At 37.2% G+C, this 24,543-nt stretch overlaps 1 protein-coding gene across 1 annotated transcript in view; it reads right to left on the minus strand.

Annotated features, from left to right (window-relative positions):
• VAV3 (vav guanine nucleotide exchange factor 3) overlaps positions 1–24,543 on the minus strand; it is a gene marked incomplete at its 5' end in the record, with an annotated part of 139,605 nt that overhangs the window by 52,889 nt on the left and 62,173 nt on the right. Inside the window, 7 exons of the mRNA XM_084211000.1 lie at positions 3,466–3,566; positions 4,697–4,798; positions 19,783–19,892; positions 20,220–20,352; positions 20,696–20,781; positions 21,211–21,297; positions 23,738–23,806. Of these exons, the coding sequence (XP_084067126.1) occupies positions 3,466–3,566; positions 4,697–4,798; positions 19,783–19,892; positions 20,220–20,352; positions 20,696–20,781; positions 21,211–21,297; positions 23,738–23,806 (688 nt within the window). The remainder of the gene's footprint in view (positions 1–3,465; positions 3,567–4,696; positions 4,799–19,782; positions 19,893–20,219; positions 20,353–20,695; positions 20,782–21,210; positions 21,298–23,737; positions 23,807–24,543) is intronic.

Below are 24,543 nucleotides of genomic sequence, written 5' to 3' on the forward strand. Positions count from 1 at the left end.
ATAATTTATCATAGAGAAGCAGTCAGTCAAGACTTCTCACAAAAGCCTGAAGTCACATGTTCACAGAGAACTCACTGTTCTAACACTCTGAATTGCAGTGGGACATTTCCAAATAGGGAAATGCAAAAGCATTAGCAAGATGTAAAAACTCCTCAAACACCAAAAAAAGAAGAAAGTTTAACAGGACCAAGCAAGGAGCATCATTCCTGGACATTGTTCTACCACACAGATGATTTGCACTTTGCTGTGAAGCATCTAGAATGGCACTGGCAGAATGAAAGAACACCAGATTAAACAGAAAACACATATATCTACACATATATTATAGACAGATAATCCATGTCCGTGGCCATAACTAATACCACATGACTGGGGAATAAAAATGTCCCCTAGAAAAAAAAATGTGGGGAAAAAAAACCAAACCAACACAACAAAACAACCCACCAAACATAGCAATACAATAAGGGTTCCAGGCATTATGCTGCTGTACAAGCCTTTGCTCATTTTTCACTGGAACAGCAAATGACACTGCTAAAAATATTATATTTATCATAAATTAATTTCTCTAAATACTTCCAAAGAAAAGTATTCAAAATTAAAACCGTGTTAGATTGTTGTGCCTACAGAGCATGCTTCTTCCACAAAGTACAGTGAAGATGTTGAATTTTACATTATATCTTTATGTCTGCATGCCTTTAATAACATTTCATAGCTTAGCAGGCATGAAAGATAATTTTTGGGAGACCTCATTTCTCAGTAAAGCTCTGGAAGAGTTAAAGGACAGCTCAAAAAAAAAAAATCAAGTTGCACTAATCAATATTTTAGAGAGTATTAATTGTCTTATCCCTTTCAGGCCCACATAGGGAAACAGGTTTCCTCCTGGTAAAGCTCCTCAAACCTTTCCTTGGTCTGTGTACATTATAAACGGTCAGCACTGCTCAATCAACACTTCTTTCTTTAAAAAGGCAAATGAAGGGTAAAAGTGAAAAGCAGCAGAGAAAAACCTGAGGATTTCCTTTCCTACTCATTGGCCAAAGTCCCTTTATCAGGTGGAGGGATGACATTTTTAGCTAGGAAGAAAAACCCCTTGTCCTTTCCATGTTCATGGTTTGTTAAAGGAAAGGGAAGTACAGCAAGAGTTGCACTTTAGAGCTGGATTTTGCAGCTATGATCACAGAGCAGACTGTAAGGAAAGACACAGCTCAGCACCTCCAGTCCTTCTGCCTCAGGAGCAGGTAGGAGATACACAACTCTCCTGTCTTGTATGAGAGCTGCAGCAACCAGAGAGTCTTTGCACAGAAGTAAAAACAGACTGAGAAGAGAAAGCTTGAAGAGAGGACAGAGGGCTGAACACATGGAGGTAACCAAAACACATAAAACAAAAAAGGGTCTTAGCAATCCAGCTGCTTGCAGTTTCAGTACAGTATAATTCAACAAACATCACAAAGATGATTCAAAGTAAAATCCAAAACACCATTCTGCTTCTTTGAATTTTTAAAATTATAATCTATTCTACTAAAAAGAAGGAGGAATGTGATTTGTTGTTACTGTTATTTTGTTCCCTCTACAGCACTGCTTAAGCATGCAGGAAAATTAAAAGAAATCAGACCTTTTCTTGTCTCGGCATTTATGGTCATTGTTACTGATGCATGTGCACCATATGTGTCCACAGATATTTACAGAGGAACAGAAAGACAAGCTCCTGCCTCCTGGGGTGCCAGCTATCCAATTAAAATATAAATACAGAAGTGATTAAAAGAAAAGAGCAAGACAAAGCAAAAAAATGGAAGTAGGGGTGGTTTGTACCACAGAAGACAGTTCTTTTGGAAAGAACAATATGTGTTTGTTTTTCCACTCTATTAATTTCAAGTAATGCTTTAAAACATTCAATTTTTAAGATCATTTTAAATATTTATTTTCCTTAGAATATCTGCAGGAGGTTCTGTGAGAAGTCTGTGTTCCAAAAAGGGTTTCAGTCACTGACTGCTTGTATGGTTTTCAGATCTACAAAAGATTATTTGTAAAGAGTTCAGACTTGGATAGCATGGAAGATTTCCAACACAGAAAAGCAGCTGAGAAGAAGTTTACTGACTACAGCAAAATTCAGTGCCTGCCATCCTGTTGATTTCATGGAAGACTGGGACAGGTAATTAGCACAGAGTCAAAAGCCAAGTAGAAGTCAGAAGTGATGCACACAGGGGCAAAGACAGAAACAAGCTTGTACCATGTTGAAAGGAGCAACAAGCTAGAGTCAAAATTTGGAAACAGCAGCTTTATAAAGAGCAGTGCATGAAGTCATCACGTAATATAAAAAAGAGAGAGAATATCTCTGCAACAGCATTTTACAAAGATTGTAGATACTAATGTCAAAAAGAAAATAACCCAAGGGAAGAGTTTGCATTAGCTTATGTGAAGTATATGAGACATGACAAACTTCACAAATGATTATAAAATAATTTTGAAAAGGAATGCAAAGATTTTAAAGAAGTGAGAATGATACATGACTAGAAACTTGGCTAACATATAAAACTCCACTTTGCAGAAATCATTATGTGCCCCCAATGGCTTTTCTTTTTTTAAACACAACAGCAATTCAAAATAATCTTTAGAAAAAAGAACATTTGAGAAGCTGGACAGAGGGAAGAGTCAAAAATGGCACTAGGATTATATGACTGTGGCAATAGTGTAACAAACTCACTGCCACCAACAGAGTAGGTACAGGGAAGGGAAGGGTGGCCAGTGCTGGGGCTAACTCTGAACATTAGCAGTGGGAGATCCAGGAGATGTCAGAAAGAGATTTACAGGTATAATACTGAGCAGAAGGGGAAGGTGTCAAATTTTTGGAGCTATTTGTGGGAGGCCAAATGGTAGTTGAAATCAAAAGATTCCTTAAGGTTCCAAAGAGCAGAACAACAGGGGAAGTGCAAAGTGACAGTGGCCAGAGAAGAAATTCCCAGAGCAATTGATTAAAAGAAGAAAAAATATAGTTCTTAGGTGTGGAAAGTAGAGAGCCATCAATCACCTTTTTGTGAATATTGTGAGTGGACAGAAACCATGGAAACCAAAGAGATGAAAGAGGAAGCTGAGGCAACACAAACAGCTTTAGGAACTGAGAGGAAAATACGAAAATTGACATAATGGGAGAAGCACAAGGATGATAGATGATGTGCTGTACTGTAGGGGTTATATATAAGCAGTCCACAACTGAAACGAGAGCAATTCCTTGTTGTATACAACACTGATGAAGAAATTTGGTTTGACCTGTAACAGTTCTCTCCTTTCAATTTAGTAGCAATAAAAATCCATATGAATCCTAAATGCAATTCTAATTGTGCTTATAAATGGTAGCTTCACAAGTATACATGTTACAATAAACACAAATTAGAGGTAAATTAAACCTTAATTATATCAAGCAAGTTTTATGTCCTAATTAAAAATGGTATTCTAACAATTAAAATGACTTACCACCTAAATTAGCCCTGCCACAATTGTCTAGTCTTCCTAAACATTCTTTGTGTGCTCCAGCTCCACACTTAGAACATAAATAGCCTTGATAAAATGTCCCCCTGTAAAATAAAATTAGGTAGTGATACATTAGAGGTGACAAAATCCACACATAAAGGACATAAGAGACATGGCAGAAGGTATTAGAAGTAATTTGTTGTTCTGCATAATGATAGTCCTTAAAGGCTTAAGAAAAAGTGACAACTGACAAACAAGCAGCTCATCTGCTTTCTGTCACTACTAGCCATTTAAAAATCACAACCAGACAGTTCCTTCAGACTGCTAGTAGAATAATAGCCTCCATTTCAATGTAATCCAAAGCTACTTCAGAACAGTACACTTGAAATTGTACCATTATGCATCTATCCTACTACAGTTTTACACTTCACTTAGTCTCAGTGGGCATTTGCCTCTGCACCATGAAGAAAAGGATCCAGTTCAAGAGAGCTGTAAGTTTGAATGTATATTTAAGCATTAAGTAGTTCTTTGGCTGTATGGCAAATTTTCTTGACTTTAAATTTGTTCTGTTTTTAAAAAAAATCATGGACACTTCAGGTAATCTTCTGCTACTACTAAAGTGCTGCTACTTCCTCTAAATGTCACTGTACTACAGAGTGGCACCCAGCTGGTGGCCCATGGAGAACCCAGGCAGCATCCCAGGCTGTGCCCTGAATGCACAACAGCTGCTCCTCAGCAACAGCAGTTGGTGCAGACCCAGTAACTCAACCACACTGCTCCAAAGTCAGGAATTAGCCCTCCTGACTTTTAAGTTTAGAAGGTCTGCACCACTGTTCAGTCACTTAGACTGTGCATTGGGGGGAAAAAACTAATCCTCTGAAATTACAGCTCAGTCTGACTAGTCAGGAAAAGCATTGCTAAAGGAAGAAAAAATGTACGACAAGGAGGAACATAGCTGAAGTTCATTTATTCGTTGCCTGTATTTAACAAAGGCACTACCCACACTCAAATGCCCTTGCTAAAATGCTGTGGCTTCATTTTTCAGACTATCAACAATATGCAACATAGAATCATAGAAGGGTTTGGGTTGGAAGAGACCTTAAAGATTATCCAAACTCTCTGCCATGGACAGGGACACCTTTCACTAGATCGGGATGCTCAAAGCTCCATCCAGCCTGACTCGGCAGGGGCAGGAAAGGGGGACACCACCACCCAAAAAAACCCTTTACAATACCTCAGGAGCATCTGACAGACTTTGCAAGATGTCACCCGACTGAAGGTGTGCATTTTGAACTCATGAAAGCTCGTATCTGCATAGTCTGGTCGGATGTTTGATCTAAAAACAAAATTTGAAAATTTGCATTACATGAAATCTAGAATATGAGGCAACATTCACAGCATGAAACCTTAATCCCCAAACAACTAGGTTTTTTTAAACTTTAATGTTGTTGGCTGACAAGAACCAGAAGCATGGACTTTACCAAACACCTCAAAATGAAATCTGGATTATGGTATTATGCAGACTTCTTAAATATACCCTATAACTACCTTAGCTGTGACAATAAATAGAAAATTAAACATCTGGTTTTTATTCTTGTTTGAGTAACTAGGATCATTCTCAACAATATTTTAGTATGTGAATGCACAAGGGAAAGCAGCTCACAGCCTGAGAAGCACCATATTTGAAAACATTAGCAGCAAATTTAGGACAGTTAGGTCATAACTATGCAGAAAGACACTGGATAATCTGAGTGCTTCCAAAGCAATTAGAAAATATTCAGCAGGGTTTGGTTAGTCCTGTTTAAATGTGCTGCACAGTGCCCACAGCTGTAGATGCGCACAGTAAACTAAACGAAATGAAAGATCACTATTCACACTGCCAATATACCAACACAATACTAGCAGACTTATTTCCAAAGATCAGATTTATGTACAAAGCACTGCTCCACTACTCTACTTGTGTTTTGTTTGCCTTCCCTACTGATCCCTTTTAAAAGCAGGAGTATAATTTAAATGCAAACCATTCATCATTTGTTGTACCAGTGACTGGTTTCAGATTTAAATTTTAAGTAATCTATTCAAATTTATGTCATCTGTCCCATTTCCAAGACTGAATGGGAGAATGGTATTTTCAGTTAATTTCTTTTTTTCTTAATTCCATAAGATCCCCAAACTAGCTTAACACTGTCAAAATCAGTAATGCTGAAATGCTAGATACATAACTTAATATTAATCTAGACTGTATCAGACAAGAAAAAAATATAGTAATGGTTAATTAATTTTTTACTATTACTTATATTAGAATGTTTAGGACTCCATAAATTTCTGGTATTTTTTAATCAAAAACATAGCAAGGCATGCTGCATAGGAATTAAAATAGGAAAAAATCATGAGGGCGGGAATGCAAGATTCCACAGTACTCAAAGGAAAAACCAGAAGCTTTTTGCAACATAGAAAATTACATATTCTTCCATTAAAGTTGGAGATACTTGTAAGTTTCATTCTTATGTATTATAAATAACTTCCAGACTAAAACACAGACAAGCCACAAACTGCAATGAAACATAGATAACCATGCAAGCATCATTCCCTCTTGGATGGAATTAAAAGGCTTACAAAAACATTCAAAGAATCTGTTTATGTAGCCAGTGTCAGAAAGGTCCATCTTGAAATCCACCTGCTGAAAATGAACATGCTGAAAATGAAACTGTACTCAAAAAGCAAAAGGAATTTTGCTTCTATGCCTGAAAATAACCTTACAATCAGTACTGTTTTAACTACCTCACTTGTGTCTCTCTTTCTGCTCTAACATGCAAGATGTCAATCCCACAACTGCTGCTAACTGAAACAGGTGTGCATACTACCCATCCACAGCAGGAAGGTACAGTAGCAGGATAAAATTAATCTCATAAAGTAAAGAACTTTTCAAACCAGGAGAAAAATAATTATTGTTTTTTGGCTGTTAACTCGGTGCAGCCTGTATTTCATGTGTCTGCCAGAGGGCTGCCAAAACTTCTTAGGCTACACTCTGAGCAACCCTGAGAAATCCCTAGAACAAGGTGCAGTACTTCAGTCCCAACAAAAGCTCATTTTTATTGACCATTTGGTTCAGACCAGGACATGTTGCAGAACTGTGTTCAAAGTATAAGCCAAAAGTGCAAGACTCATGAGATTGAAAGCATATCAAATTAAACCTAACAACTTGACCATTTTTCAAGAACAAACCAAAGAAAAAATTCCATCCATTTAATTAGAACAGAATCAATCTTCAAAAATAATAAGCATAAGTGGATCAAAAGAAAAAAACATTACAACCTTATATAGACAGTAGTTTAACACATGGATGTAACTACACAACTTTCTTCCATATGTAAAAATTCTCTTTCATTCTTCTCTCAGGCTATCTTCCACAAAGATTGAAGTGCATGAATTACTGAAAATATACCTCCTATTAACAGAACAAAGATGATAAACTGTATTCATTCTTCGTTATATTAAAAGCAATATTTGAAAAGAACAGTGCAACGTAAGAAATTGCATGCTTTGGAAATTGTGTGGAGACAAAGTTCTGTAAATTGAAGCACAACATGGAAAGATAATTAGTGCTATAACAAAACCCAGAAAAATAAAATCAATGTGTGCTGTCTACTGCAAATGTAGAGGCGTGCAGTGCTACTGTGTGCTGGACGACTCTTGCACATTCTGCTACCGGATCAGTAATGCTGCGTTATGGCAAATCCAGCTGTGTAGTCACTTCGGACAAGGCCAAGATGATGCAGTAGAGCAGCATGTATGGAGCAGAAAGCCTTTAAATGTAAGGTCAGAAACTTAATCTAGGGGTTTGATCTTTTCGTTTCCAATATATTTTCTTTTTCAAAATCCAATACAACACAAAACAAACCCAACTTGAGTAATATATTAAAGTTTACAACTAGAGATTAAGCACAACTCATCTGTGACTAAGTCCAAGTACCACAAGGACCATAGGAACTTTTTCCCCACAAAACCTTTCAAACTGAAAATTACATACTATGTTTTGAGTTTTCAAATACAGCAAATCAAGCCGATAATGCGAAATAGTCATGGCATAACATGCAACTTTTCAAAGCTATGTCCGACCATAAAGAAGCTCTTCTGGTTACAGCATGGAAGCCTTACACTGGTACCCTCAGAAGAGAGAGCAGAGCTCTCACAACACAGTAAAGGGAACATTTCATCCTTCTCAAATCTTCTTTTCTCTTGTACTTTCCAACCAGTGGGCATATTGCAAGACTACAAAAAACCCCGAGTATTTATGTCAATATTAATTTTGAGCCTAATATTATTTTCCTCTTTAGAAGAAGGATTTCTTGTTGGAGACAAAAAAAAAAAGGCAAGCCAGATGTAATTGTTAGCAAAATTCAAAAGTATTGAAGCAATTAACAACATTTATTTTGGGTCTTACACTGGGTTCCTTCACTATCACAGTGGGATGGCCAAGCCCTCCTGCAGACTCCTCCATCCCTCCTACGACAACCACTGCTATTATGAGGTACTCCAGGCGGCAAAATAAATTTTCTATTTCTGCTGTCAAACAATCTTGATGAGTGGCCAGAGCAGGAAGTCACCCATACACCAGAAATACTTAATCTGAAGTAAACAGTGACACAGAACATGTTCCTCATTTTATTGCAAAACTTTTTTATGAGCAACAGCAATGTGGGGAAGGAAAAGTAGTTTGCCTTTGTCTCTTCTACTTTCTCCCCAGGCAGTTTTAACTTCCCCACTCTAGCAGAGACAAAATGTCAATGTGAATATGTTATTAGGACAATTTTTCCAATTCTCTCCTCAATTCAGCACCAGAGGTTTTATAAGGGACAACCACAAGCGTCCTCTCTTGCACAGTGCTGGAACCCCATAACCAGATTTACTCCAGTCACTACTGCAATGTCCTTGGGCTGCCCCTGAGCCTTCTGAGCAAAGCTTTCTCTTTCCAATTTACTTCCAGAATATTAGTCCCACTGGGACCAATTCACTGCTACACCACCAAGGCAGAGACCTGCAGATGTGTATCTCACGAGTCCCTGTCACTTGGACATGCAATTCTTATCTTTGCACAAGCCACAGGAGCCACAGTTCCAGGGGCAGAATGACCATCTTCTTCAGTCAGTCCTCCATCTCTGAGCAGTCCCTTTGTCTTTAAAGTTTTGAAAGTTCAGTGTAGAAAAGAGTTACCCAGGTATTCTTAGTCAATTGCCCTTCATATCATCAGCCTATGAAATATTCCCCTTCTAAAAATATTCTCTCCACATTTGCAATGCCATTTCTTTCTACTGACTTGTTCTTTTCAGAAGAGTAAATTGATCATAGGCCAATCTCATCCCACCCACATAATGCAACACCTTTATAAATGGTGTCAGGAAGTGTCACGTTATCAACAGGCCCCCACAAGCTTCTGCAGACAAAATCCATTCCAGTAACCATCTTTGTCTAGATTAATGACACAGCTGACCACAGACTAATGATACAGATAGCCCAAAATTGCCTTGTCAGACAAGACATCTAGGTGCTTATTCCTATGCCTATAGAACAAGGAATAAATTCTCTTGACTATCCTGCCTCAAAATACCAGAAGTAATTGTTCATATGAAAAAAATGAAGCCGTTTAAACTACAATTTTCTCACACTAGCAGCTGGGATAACACAAAGACTTGAAACTTGTGTTTAACCCTCAAAACACAAATATGTCACAATCAAAAGATAAATACCTAAGTCAAAAAAAAAAAAAGAACCTTGGCAATCTTGACATATCCAACTCTAAGTCCTATGCTCTGTTTTATAAATCTGAACTTTGATTATCTTTGAGCTAAAGTGTTGCCAAGGTGTATATGCAATGTAGCATACATCATTAGTATCAAGCAACTTAGGTAAGATTTGTTACTGCAATTTCCTTACTTAATCAAAACCATATTCTGATGAGAAGACATTTAAATCAGGATGTGTCTGAAGAGTAGTAGAATACCACAAGCATTTGGCTCTCTTATAGCAACAATTAGAGTTTTATCAGCATTCTTACATTCATGTTTGTTTCCTACAAGGAAAATATACAGAGTACCTTCCACAATGGGTTGAAATAAACAAATAAACTACATAATCTTCTTTCATCTTACAAATATTCTTTTACTGTCAGTTAAACTTCCTCTACACAGGTAGGGCTTACAAAATAAAATACACCAGGAAAATTACTGAGCATTCAGCCACAAAACTCAATCTTTTCTACAAAACATGTAATTACTACAGATGTTTCCCAAGAGAATAAATAAAAGGCTGAGAGACAGCTTAGTATATAGCCCCTTCCTCCTATTTTCCCAGGTGGAAAATTAATATATTAAAATATCATTAATCCCATAAATTCTTCATTTCCAGAAAGGACATATTTCTAAATCTATTAAAAATGAAAAAAGTCTTGTCACCTTATTTTATCAATTTTTCTATACTGACTATATCTTTCCTTGAATGTTTAGCAGTTCAGATATTTCAGTACTAGCCTTGGAGACCAAGAACTCTTGTCTCACATTTGTCTTGCATGGACACACTACTGAAAGCTTACAGGCTGCCAAATCTAACAGAAATATAATCAAGGGATAAAATGTAAAAAGTAAAATGTAAAAGTATTTTGTTTGTTAGATTAATTACATCCTTAAAGCAAGTTTAAATATTAAATAGGAAATTAATAAATTGCAAACCACAGGGCCTTCACTGAAAAAGAGTGCACAAAAGAGAAAAAGTGGCTTTATGAAAATGCAAAGAGCAGAAGCAAATAGAACATGAAGCCTTTGGCTCCTGGTTAGGAATGCCAATCTTGTAGCACAAAACAAGCAAGCTATTCAGCAGCAGAGAGCACTGCAAATCTACCATCTTATGGCTTCACCTCCAGCAAGGAGTTAAAGGAAGGAGACTTCAGAACACAGCAAAGGGAAAATAAACTGTAGTTTAAACAACCTGCAAGGTTCAGTGCTGTCCTCCACTAGTGACCAGTTCTCTCTTCCTCGCTGTATTTTGAGGGCCTTTTCTTTTAATTGCTTCTCTGGCAGCCTTTCAATACCAGCTTGACTTCATCAATTAAGACCTTAACAGATTTCCCCCCTCCCCAGGTCTAGGCCACTGAAAAGGTGCTGCTTAAACCCACTACAAACAATTCAATTAATGTTGAAAAATTGTTGCTCTGGAGTTCTTAATTAAAACCTCAACTTCTCTTTCCCAAACTTCAAGTATTTTTAAATTAAATTTGTTTTTCTTCTTAAACTGGAAAGGAAAATGTATTACAGAAGAGAAAAAATCCTGTGAAAAAGTTCAGTATTCCCCAGATATATGCACACAAGAAGCACATCCATGCTTAATCACAGCATGTGGAGGAAAACAAGGAATGAACATTTCACACAAAGAGAAATGCAAAAGTAGCCCTTTGTAAAGAGATCAAGAAAGTTCCTTCCAAAAGTGAATTGGCTGCAAAACAAGAGGGTTTCAGGAAGAGCAGGTGCTGAGCCAGATGACCTTGGGTAGATCATTGCTGTTAAATACAGAGCAAGCAAAGGCCTTGCAAACATTGACTGAATCAAGTAATTCCCAGAGGACTGATGATAAACCCCTTGGGTATCACTGAGGCCCAGAGATGTTCCTCCCCATGTGGCAGATATCTGCCACAGTTCAGTGGCACTGGCATCCTGGAGGGCAGAGGAACCTTCTCTTCCCCCAGCAGCAATCCCACAGCAGTTTTCTGAGTAACAAGAAACAGCAGCAATTTCTTGGGTTGGAAACAGGCTGTGGAGCAGCCATGGACTCTGCATAACAGTGCAGTGAGACAGCTGCCTGCCCTTTGGGGTTGACAGTTCTCCCCAAAAGGGGGGAATAAAACATGCTAGGAAGTTCTAACTATACTTCTTATTTTTGGGTTTGACTTCTTTTCACAGAAATACTATTTAGATCAGGTCACAAAGATCATTTTCCCATCTTAGTCTCTCCAAGAAATGCAACTGTGTCACAAGAAATTATGCAGAGTTCAGTTGTGTGTATGTGCTTGGAAAATGCCCATCATTTTGGAAATGCATTCTATTTCAAACTGAATAGCCCTTTCACTTAATTAAAACTTGGCTTTAGAGAACAGTTAATGCATGTATGCCCACCTGTGAGCCCAGAGGCATAACAAATAAGGAGATGCATGAAGTATCAGATAAAGAGTCTGCAGTGAATTGCAATTGTTTTAAGTATTAAAAGAAGAAATACTACAGGGAGCTCAGATAAAACTCCATACCTTGAACTCTCCTCAACTCTCAACCTCAAGTTAGACCTTTGTATTTCAGAGCTGATGTTATTCTACACTCGATGTTATGCTTATAATAATTTAAAATGCTCCATCCAGAACTGCTCAGAATTATGGACACCCTGAGCACGAACTGCTGAAGATCATTTTCCAGTGTATGTGATATGAAATCTGATGCTGTACTCATGCAGTATAGCTTGTAAAGGAAGCAGCATAGGTTAATATCTCTGGATACTGGAAATTTTTATTCCAGGTTTAGTTATTGTATAAATAATTGACATCACTGCAGAAAATGCATCAGTAAACCCAGATGTAATGTAACTATTTCTAAAATACTAGTTGCTAACAGAAATTTTTTATGAAGACATCCTAAGTTAAAATTCCTAGTTTGTGCCAAAGTGACCTCCTTTCAATACTTTAGGCACCTTAAAATTCAGCCATGGTAATTGGTACTAAACATCTCAGAAAATTTTGGAAAACTTTGCCAGCACTGAAATATAGTTATTATCACATATTCAAATGCTATCTAGACAGTGTTAAAAAAAAAACACACAACAAAAAGTCCACCAACCTCACAACAGTAGGTTACTGTTAAACAGGGCTAAAAGCTCTCAGCCAAACCTCATAAGAAGAATTTCATGCAAAGTTGGTCCCAAGACATGTTTACCCTCACTCCCTGCTGTGACTCATCCTTAGGATTCCAGTCCCTACAAACAGAGCCAGCCTTACATTTGCACTCTTAATTTACACTCCAACCATTTCAGTTCTGTGAAACTATCACCATTTCAACTGGTCACACAACATGCTGTCATCTAATAGAAAGGCACTTGTGCAACAACAAAGGAAGAGGGCAGAGAAAAAGCCCCAAATAAGTAATTCATAAGTAATTAAATAAGTAAAACATTAATAAGTATTCCTTTTTGAATCTTTACAATGATTTTGTTATTTACCAAAAAAAAAAAAAAAGAAAAAAGCATTCCTAAAGGATACTCTCACTAGAGGCGAGCAATGCCATCTCACAAAGGATGATTTGCAGCTTCTTTTTTACCTGCTCTTCTCAGGAGCCATGCTGATTACTTACAGCTAATTCATTTTCTCTGTTCCAGCTCAGCTGTTATATATCAGAGTCATCTTTGAGAATGCTATTTACTGAAGTAATCAATCAATCAATTCTTCATATGCTAATACTCAAACATTCTTGTTTGTCACATCAAAGAGTCTTCATCAAGAAGATATGTTATAAAATTAAATTAACCATATCACAAGTAAATTGTGCTTTTGATCAAGAACATGCAACTTCTAAGAATTTGCCAGGAAATTTGCTTATTTGATCATATGATGAGTGGCTTTTTTGAGATCAAGGAAATTATCTTGTTAACTTTTTGGAAACATACTGCATTGTTTCAAACGAGATAATTGCTTTCTTTTTTCTTTATCAGTCTACTTCCCCAAAAAGCATGGGAGGTGAGCTAATCTAGTCCTGCATAACATTTTTGAACACTACCTGATAGGAACAAAGCTGTCATACATCAGTATTTGCAAATGGAGAGCATCTATACTTTATACATGTTTATATTCAATGGCTGAATAAGTCCTACAAATCCAAACTTACCAAGTTGCCTGTATTGGTAAGCTTTAAATATTTTATCATATTTATACTTAACTGAAGATAAATCTGTGTTTTGGAGTGAAAAACTCTGAAAATACAGGATTTATACAGCCATTAGCTCGTAAATTATTAGAGAAATAGCTGTATGTGCTAAGAAAAAAGGTAGCATTAGTTTGCAGGGAGAAGCTATGACATCTGTTCGTATAACCAGAGTATCAAGACAAACATGTAATGCAGCATTCCATGTTTTAATACTGAAAAAACTCCTTGCACGAAAAAGGCCAATATTAAGATGGAGGTACTTTATTTTTATGATGTAGTGTCACTACAAATTTATTTCACTGAATTTTAAGAAGCACTAATTTTCATAGTAATATTCCTCAGATATTGTAAGGTAAGTTGTAAAAACGTAAGGATTGGGATATTTTTGGGTTTTGTGAACTGGAAGACATAATACTGAAGTATATTTATCAACTTCAGTTGTCTACCCACTGTTTTCATAAATTCTGGTTTGCTTTCACATTTTACACTGTCCTTACACTGTGCTCTTAATCATATCTAGCATCTTCACACAGTTCTTGCTGTGTCTGGAATAATCTAAAGAAATTTTATAACTATAAATATGTTGCGAATGATTGCGTATAACCCTGAAAAACATTTGATCAAAACCAACTGGAGTCACAGCAAAGAACAAGCAAGCATTCTTCCTTAACAGACATTAACCTGGCATTCATTTTTGCACTATTGCAATACTTACACTGATGAAAAAACCCCAGGCAGACATGTTTGTTTATTGCTTTGCTAACCTGTGAGGTTGGTACAAGTGCAACACCTCTGCAGGTTATTTAAAAAATGCAGCAGACATCTTAAGGCTTTTATGATGCTCTGATAAGAAAGCTTTAATTTAATATGCCAGTGTTCAATATGTCAGAGCTCAAATATTCTCTCAGAAGAAAGCTTAATGCACATGCATTATTAATGCACTATCTGAGGGAACAGATCTATTGCAGTGGAATCTGACCAATGTCATTAGTCACAGAGTGCAAAGCAAATGTGAAAATACAAATGATAGTGGGTAAGAGGACACTTTGCACCTACCTTGTAACTTTACTAGTTTTCCTTAAAAATTAGAAAACCAATGAGCTCTAAGTGCAATTTATGTAGTTTTCCTAATCTAAATTGTTGTTCACACACTTACCAGGTTTGATAATCAATGAATCTCAGGATTCTTTCCTCACTATCAGATGACATGTTCTGTGTCCCTCGAGTTGCAAGGTGTGAATTTATGTTGAATTGAAGCAGCAATTTTTCAAAAACATGTTTGACTCTACCTGAGCTGCTGCGCAAACTCTCTAGCGACCCAAAACAAAGTAGAGTGTAATTAAAACTAAAACCACTATTTTGTAAAGGCTGTACAGCTTTCATGTCTGAAATCTTTTATTTGGGTATTTAAAAGAAAAATCAGATTCATTAACTCCATACAATTAATGCATACCCTAATCACTATAATGAACCTGTTTCCCACTGATTTTTCAGGCATTGCTAATTAGACATGACATTAATATTGGTATTTCAGCTATGTCAAAGCAGCAACTACAATCATAGTACTTCAGAAGGTGAAATTTTAACTGTTCCTCTGCCTGCAAGATCTTTTCATAAATTTCTCCGTTTGTGAAAAGCAATAGTTGAGTAAAGCCTAATTAAAAGGTGTGTTACAACACTGTTGCAAGAGACTTTACAATATTGGTTCTGTGTGTCTTGAAATCCAGCAGGACTAAAGCTGACACAGCCCTGAGCAACCTAAGCCTTGCAGAAGACTGAAGCCAAAAATCTCTACACACCTCTTCCAACTTAAATGCTTCTTTAAATTGCATTTATGTGTAAGATGTTTCTATACGCAAGTCAAGTTTGCTGACAGTCATTTTTACAGTGGATTACAAAACCCAGTTGAGAAAGGCTTAATTAAATTAGGAAAGTGGACAACATAATGACAAAATAAATTCAGCACAAACCAGCATAAGATATTACATGTCATATTACGCTAATGGATTTAAATATTGTCAGTGGGAAAATATAAACTGCAGCCTTGCATGGGAAAGATCTCTGCTGTTGGAGTGATGAGAACACACACCTGCTTCATGCTCTGCTCAAGAAACAAACTACACACAAAGTATTTAGTGGATGGGAGTGTTAAATGTCAGCATGAGACAGATGTAGCAACAATCAACAGATTTTCTTTCACTATTTATTCTATCATCTCATAAGAAAATAGAAGAATTAAATTCTTCCCAACAATGATGAGAAAAGCAGTTGCTCTATAATAAGAAATTAAGCCTTGTAATTAGTCAGTTAAGTAGCAATATAACTGAGGTACATACATAGAATGTGTACATACGCTTACTACAGAGGAGGAACACTTCACCTTTCAAGGAGTACTTTCTTTTTATAAATAATGGTTAGCATAAATTCATTGACACAAATATTAGCCAACTGTTTTTAAAAATAATCATTTTTAAAACCAAAAAGCATGTGTAGAAGAGCTTTCTAGGGAAAAAATATCAATCAACACTCCCACCTTTTTGCATAAGCTGAATAATATGAAAGTATTACATATTTGTTCTGGCTCTTCTGGTGTTTTCAATACGGGAGGAAAGAAATTAGACAAGATGTGCTGCTAGAAATATAAAAGATTTGTGTCTCACACAATCAGTTTTTGAGATTTTAAATGACCTAGTTATGGCAAATAAGCCATGCACTTTATCACATTGCCGACAAACTTTCATCTAATACATGATGTCTCTAATTTGGCTGAATGGGAACAGTAATTTGGCTGCACACTTCTATCAATATTATCCTGGATATGGGATGACTTTGCATTTAAACCAGTGCTATTTGACACGCTAAACCAAATTTAAACATTCCATGTCTGGTACAGTAGTCTTTGCAGCACTGTCTTTGAAAAGATGCTTATTTACCCTTGCAGCTAAAGGCTCATCCACTGCTACGAACAAGAAAAAACAGCAACTGCTCAAGTTGGCCACTGTCACAGTTACGCCCCACGTCTTCCAAGGCAATAAGCAGGTTACAGCCCCCTGTGCATGCAGAACGTGCACTCACAACAGCAAGAGGAGAGGCACATCGAGGCAGAACTCAGGCACTGGCAATGATGGCTCCTCTTGAAACATCCTCCAGTGGTTTCCGACAGACAGCTTTAGGAAAACATCTCCAATTCACCAACCCAAGTTTCCACTTTAAGAGCTTGACTGCAACGTTAACTATGCTGCCCCAGTGTCCTGCTTCATTTTATTGTCATCCAGAAAATCCAGTACTCCAAAAGTAGCAGCAATTTAGGGTTGCACACAGTAAGCTTTTTCCGGGGGAGCTATGGGTAAATGAGCAGCTGTGGCTATTACTATGTCTAGGTCAACAGCATCAAACTCAGTGCAGCCAGACCACAGTATCATTGTTGTAAAAGGATGTGACATATGAAGAGACTTCAAGAACACCCATGAAATTCTTAGAAGAAGAAATCGGGGTGTTTGGTATATTATATATTTTCTAAATAAAGCAATATTCTCAGGAAAACAGCAAATATACACTGTAGGAACAGAGCTGCCATAACTAAAAAAACAATAAATAAAATAAATAAAAACAATTTACTCAGTTTCCTATGACCAGTAACCCAGCATTTCCAACCTCCCTCAAAACAAAACTCACCACACACTACACTAACAGAGCTGGCTAAGAGGTAGAATATTTTCACAGGTTTTTGAAATTAGCTTTCCAAGAGAAATTTACTACTCTGAAAAGTAACACTCTGGAAATAGCACTGGGGTTTCATCTAGCCTTCCTTTAGGGACTTACCATACCAAGTAGGCCTAATGTATTCCTGCCCTCTGCACCTAAATCAAGTCCAGCCAGCAAAGCAGTGTTCTCCTCTATTTCATACTTCATCAATAAACTTCCCCTATCTGGAGGCAAATACCCATTTCAACAACACCAGCATCTCAACAATAGATGCTTTTTCAGCAAATAAACTATCATCACTGTTTCCTACACCAGTATAAACAGTTGAGGAGTTCCCCCCCTGAAAAAAAGAAATTACAGCCTAGCTGAAATAATTATGCCTCTTAGACTGTTCTAGTAGCAACAAGGTTAATTCTTACTTTAAAAATAATAAGAGAGATCCTAGTTTGTTCTCTTATTATGTTCTTATATTTCTTAGATTAACACTTGCACAAACCTGACTTCAACACACTCTATTCCCAAGGAATTGAAATTTCTGTCTGGAACTCAGTAAGTAACATCATTTCTGATAATCAAAACCCAAAGTTACTCCCCCCTTCAAGTGTGCTGGGTTTGCAGTCTTGTAAAATTTTAAGTAATGAAAAGTATTTTGCCCATGGAAGTAGTAATTATATTGAATGCAATGAATAAGAGCACAATTTCAATCACAGCTATTTTTCAGAGCAGAAAAGTTAATCTACACAGTAGACAATGAGAACCCTGAAAACTACAAATGAAACCAACCGAGCGACCGTTCAACGCGCTTGGCTTAGTTTGTTCCTAAATACCAACTCTTGTGCCTCACCATGCACTAGAAGATCATTATTGCTACATGCACCAAGGATATGTTTTGGGAGAGATGCTGAGGGAAACATGCAGTGAAGTCAAGCCCATGTAACAGAGTTGGGGACAATCAATGAGAACTCCAGAAAGGATAAAGCAAAGCAATAATGCCACTGCATCATGTTGCACCCCAGCCTTGATCCTGCTGCTCCAGCCTCGGTGCCTTAACCACACAGAGGTTAAACTAGAGGTGTGGCTTTACAAGAAGGACAAACATCCATAAAAGGCACCACCACCCATTTTCAAAGACTAAGTCCATCTTCCAGAGAGGAAAGAGTAGCACATGAACTTGCCATGCACAGAGGTGCTGCTTGTTCTGCTCCCACAGGCCAGCAGCAGCCATAACCCCTGTGAGAGAGGCACACTGCCAAAGCTGAGCAGTGCTGGCTGGTGCCCAGCACTGTATGAGGACAGAGCTGTACTCACAGCAACACAGGAGGAGAAGGAGGGGCAGGGGAGAATGGTCCTGCACACAACCATAGAAATGGCTGGGAAGAATTGGGGAAAAAAATCATAGTGCTCTTCCCACTCTTCTTAGCTCCATGCATGACTTCTGGTTTGTTTGGTTCTTTGGGGCACTGGGTCAGGATGCCTGAAGAGTGATGCAGAGTCACAGTGCTGAAGTTGGTAAGTCTGAGTGCCTCACTTCTCACACACGTGTTAAGTGAATATAATTATCATATTACACAAAGTACAGCAGTGAGAGCAGAGGGACAGAAAAAGGTACACATGCAAATAAATATCTCCTTCCATCCCCAATTAAGCCACCCAGAAATTTTTGCCAAAACACGTCATTTTTGCCTTCAGTAAAAATCAGCAAGATGGGAAACCTAGTAAACAGGCTTTATTGTATCTGTCCAGCTCAGCTTCCCCTTCCATATGTTTCTGTTATATCATTAACCCTCATCATACTGAGGTTTTTTTAAATTATGTATAGCTTTTGAGGAAGTTTAACTCAAATATGCTCACAATATCCTTTTTCCTGAATCCACATCCCTTCACAACCACATCCAAACCCACCATTGCTAATGCTGTCTGTGTTCACTGGGAGCCTCTTACTCCCCCTCACACTTTCTTTCCATTAGGCAAGCATCACCTGTCATCCAATTCCCTTGTGCATGCTTTAAATTTAATCACAATACCAAAAGTGTCAATAATCATGTTTGTCTTTCTGACAAGAATCAGAAATGGAAATTAAGTTCATGCTGCATAACAATAATGTAATCTGCAGTGCTGCAACTGAACACTTACTTTTCAAGAAGTCTAAAGCAACCTCCTCTCACTTTAAAACATACAAAGGAAATCAGCCTTTTGAAACTAAATCTAATACGCCAAGCAACTTGATTCAGTTGCTAACTAATAAATTAGATAAAACCTGCTAGGAAAGATGCCAGCATCCCCTCCAAAACCACCAGCATCACCCTTCAGAAACATACTTCAATTAGTCAAAATTAAAATGGGATAGGAAAAATGTCACTATTCTGATAGATATTTATATTGTTAATATAATAATTATTTCCCCATGGTTGCTTAAGACAGCATTACTAAAACAGTTTTAGCGGCAAGGTTGGAAAATACTACATAGCCTACAGTGCCCTCTTCCTTTTCCAAGAGGAATTTCGGGGAAATACTGTTGATGAAGATATCTATTTTATTTGACATTCTGAGAAACAACTGATTGACAAGTAGACTGTATTAAAACATGAAAAAAATTCAGGGTAATTTCAGAAAAATCCTTTCATGAGTGATGAACGTGATTCTACCTTAATAAAAGTATACTTACAGAGCCATCTGAAATTGTTCAAGCCATTTTTTCTTTAAGTCTTTTGTTTTGCAATAAACTTCTAAACCATTTTCACCTTGGATATGAATGAGGTAGAAGCCATAAGACCACTGCATAAGAAGATTGGTAATACAAAAGTCATCAGTTATGAAGAAAGGAAAGTGGAAAAAACTCTAAAAAAATAACAAAGCATTGGTATATTCTTTAATTCATTAATTTTGGGAACAGTTAGACCACTTTATTGTGTTCCCTTAGAATGACTTAAACATTTTAATTACCTCAAAATAAACAAAGTTGAAATCTAAGTATTCACTCCAGCTTATATTTAAAACAAAAAACATTTTAAAGAAATTGCATTTACATTTTAAACTCCCACAAAATGTTTCAAATTATTGCTAAAAATAAACATTTTATGCAAATTAGCAACAAACATTTACCTTCTTATTTTCTTTATCAGTAGTAGGGTTATTTGTAATTTTGTATTTCTGAAGATCTATTATTTCCTTCATTTCATAATTATCCCCTCTCCGTTTGCAAACAATGACAGCTAGATCAAACAAGAAGATATGCCTATGAAAATATAATACAGAGATGGTTAAAAACACTCCAGAAAGCTAACACCAAAAAGTCTTATTTTACACACTTTTGCCAGCGGCACTTAAAATTTTGAAGGTGAAGAACTAAACTACTATTGGCTATTAAAACAACCAATGCTGAAAGTACGCTTGCTTAAGACCAACTCCTTGTAAGGAGTTTTCCCTTCATCACTTTGCACATTCACTCAGTCAATGGTAGACAGGGTCTGTGGATGCCCAGGGGAATGGAAACCCCCGAGATCAGTGAGCTGACCTCCAATCTATCAAGAGTTACTTCACAGGTTTTCAATAGCAAACACCACAAGTAATGCCATCACCTGTCTTGCCTTGCACGTTTGTCTAATGTCGTTATCCTTATTTCCCCATCACCTTGAGGTCTGCCATACTGTAAGAGGGAATGGTTCTGAAATAGAAGTAAAATATATGACTCCATAGAGCAACAGTGTGAAGATAACACATTCAAATGTTAGACCACTCACTCCTTTTACCCCAGGACTTTTCAGGCCAGGAAATAACATCTTTTCCTCACTAACATAAACTAAATACTGTAATGCATCAGTCCATTTTATCTTTGTCTTGAAATGGGAAAGGGTTTCCCTTTGCAAAAACATCTGGCAGTCACTATACACATACAAACATATTTAACTACGAACACCCAGAACAGCCAGATTTATGTACTTTAAAATGCATGTCATCCTCAACCAAGCAAAACATACTTTTACTTAAAGATTATCAAGAACATTATAAACTCCTATGAAATTAGGACAAGATACATCTATATGTTTGATCAAAAGAGATTTTAAAATTATATGTAAATTTGAAAATCACATACCAAATTCTCTATTGATAGTTGAAATTGTCTAATTTCCCGAAGTGTTTCGTTATCTCTCTTTACTTCATTTACATATTGAGCCAAGTCCTAGAGTATCAACAGCAAAAGGGAGGAAAAGAATAACTTTTCTATAACAGACTGCTTTAATAGATTATTTTGACAAGTTTATTTCTAATTTTATCTTTGTCTTATCTACATATTTAGTAACTTCTTTTGAAATTCTCTTTAACGTTCAAGAATTACCAATATGTATGCCTAAATAAAGAAGGAAAAAAGTGTCTGCATATTTTCAAAAATACTTACAACACTCTTCATGATATCTATTGGAACATGAATTTACTATCAAGAAAGAGGGAAACAAGTACTGAATTCTTAAAAAGAGCTGATTTTTTTCTCAATTTCCTTAGCGTTTTATTTTCAAGATTAAAGATGAAAACCTAATTTATGCAGCTCACTACTGAAAAAGCAGTCAATATCCAACCTCAGAGGTAAATAGGAGATAAATAGAAAATATAGCAGAAAATATATATAAGGCAGCTCAAAAGCAGAATGTAAGGTGTAAATTAATCATAAACCTGGGTGCTTATAAGCTACAGCCCCAGAAGGGGGATCTTGCTCTTACTGTTGCACAGCAGAGAGAAGCCATTACACAGCAGATTTTAAAAGGGGCTTTTGAAGGGATGTACTACCTGAAGTCACAGGGTGAGATCATTATTGTGCCCTTTACCAGAACATGTACTGCACACATTTCACTAAAGCCTTTAAAATGCTCTGAAGATGCTTGAGTAATAGTGACAATTTGCTGGGGCTTCTGTGTTTATGGCTAGAGATGAGGAGTGAGCAGAAGAGGTAATTGGTAGAGTCAGGAATGCTGAGAGCAGCAGTTGGAAAAGGCATTCTGATCTTTCTAACTTGCTTTTACAGTATCCCTTCAATATGGTCACAAATTTGGAGGGTGGGAGGAAAACACATCTTCACCCTAAGATGTTTTTAATCAAAATCTATGAATAGCTGCAGTCATTATGCTAGCTTCCCAAATGGATCTGTGCAGGATACATTGATATCAGTCTTAAAAGGCTTGGGTTAGAAATTAAATAACCTCCTTTCTTGCTGCCAAAAGAAATCCAGCAGCATAATCCTTCCAAGAATTTTCTTTCCTGGGGGGCAGTACCACTTTGCTAGCAGTTTTTTCCAAAGACATTTTCCTTTTGTCTCTCTTGGTGAGAGACAGCAGGGTTTTTAGAAGCAAAATACCAGTGCTACACTGTTATTTTTACTACAATGGCAGGGACTACAGTAAATCAGAATGGGAACAATGCTGCAACCTTAAGGAGAGACAATCATACCTCAGGGGTTTGTGGGTTTGGAGGGGGTGGGGGTGAGGTTTTGTGGTATTTTGTTTGGTTACAGCCTGTCAGCCAGTGCACATCTGCCACAGCCACTCTGGCAAGAGATTTCTTTGATTCTTACGTCCAACAGTCACCAATGAAGAAACCCAGCAAATTGGAAAGAAAGGGCAGGGGTAACAGTTATTTTCCAAGCCAATTAGCAGAAACCAGGATGCATGGCCTGCCACTAGAGGGATGAACACTGTGCCATTTCTTTTCAGGCACCCCTCCAAGGGAAATTATCATTGTGCCCATTCCTCTGAATTCACTGCACAAAAATGGATAACAAAAAAAGGGAGCTAAAAATCTCATTCGTGAGCTGGTTTGTATTCCAGGCATTCAAGGCAGTCACAAAATATGAGACAGCTGTGTGACCCAAAACTAACTTAGTCTGACTTCTCCATCTACTGTGGACCGTACAGATTACAACAGGAGATATAATTTATGTCATATTGGCCTCTTTTTCCCACAGAGAACAGAAAAACCTTCCCAATTCCAGCACATCAATGTCACCATTCATGCCATGAAGGCAACTGAAACAGACCCGTGCTTTGTTTCTGAAGAGGTGAATATAATATATTCACACATAATATATTACCTTATGCACAAGGAGCACAGTTATTGTATAAAGCATTTCTTTGTACCACTTGCAGATGAATCTATAGTGACAGGTACCCTACCTCTAGAAAGATACTATTGCTTTCAAAGGTAATGCCACAGAGATCATATTAAGATGACAGAAAAAAGTCTCGTAAACAAAGACAGCTCTCCATCTCACTAGGAAATTACTGATCTTGATTCAAATTGACTTACTGTAGTAGAAATACTCCTAAATTTCAGAGGCAAGACCAACATGATTGAAAAACAGATTGCATCTGTTTTTCAGCAGATGCAAAAGTAAGCCAAAATGGGGAAGTCCCATTTCACAAGCCCTCTGCTTCAGAAAACTACTGAACTTGTTTCCCAGACTTGAGCTAAAACCCTCAACTTTATACTTGCCATGGCATACAAAGCTTACAGGAACCTGTGAAAACATGTTTGAAATGTTGTGAAGAACATATCTCCTCCAGGAAACAGAATTGTGAGCTACCATTCTAACCACCAACAGACACAAATACTTCACTGCCTTGAATACTCACCTTCATTGCATCAAGTGCCAGTTTTAGATTTGCCTTTTCCATGGCATCAGTGGTGTGCTTTACCAGCTCCTGTGGACAGAGCAGTAAAAACTTGCCACCCACTGTTCGTCATTTTTATAAATTGAAATCATCATTACTCATCCCCACCTCCAAAAAATACAGAAGCCAAAACCCAAGAAAACGTTGGAGAAAACACAGCCCAAGAATAGGCATTTTCATGCCCAGAGTGAGCAGCCCATCAGTGAGTGGGGACTATTGCAAACAGTTAATTGGCAAGTGTTTAGGAATGATTGCTGCACAGCCTAAACACTGACTTGAGCTGCTAATGAACCATCACGAGAAGTGAATTTGGTCTGTCTAGCAATTAAAACTTGCCAAATCAGATCATTACTGTATGTGCATGCTGGAAGCCCAGGTAAACAACACTCAGGTTCATTTACACATTGCTGCATGGAATTTCATCCTATTCCAAATTACGCACTTGTCCACAGACAGGGATCCATGTGGGCAGTAAAACCTCAGCTGGAGTGAGCACAGCTTAAAAGTCACTGTCTCATCATACCTAAGAGGAAGCTGACTCAGAAAACATACTGAAATAAAATTTATGTGTTCAAAGAATTCTTTTAGCCACTTCCCATATGGAAAACAAAGTCTTTTTGGGGCCTTATGAAGTAGAAGTGTAACCTCCTGGGGAAACACGCCATTTCTTCTTTATAATTTGAGGCAATAATTATACATTTCAGCTCAGATAACTTAGTAAAATCATAAGAAATGGAATAGTATTTTTAATACTCATATTACAATTT

Source organism: Fringilla coelebs (assembly GCF_963513975.1).
Source record: "Fringilla coelebs genome assembly, chromosome: 9".
Taxonomy (NCBI): domain Eukaryota; kingdom Metazoa; phylum Chordata; class Aves; order Passeriformes; family Fringillidae; genus Fringilla; species Fringilla coelebs.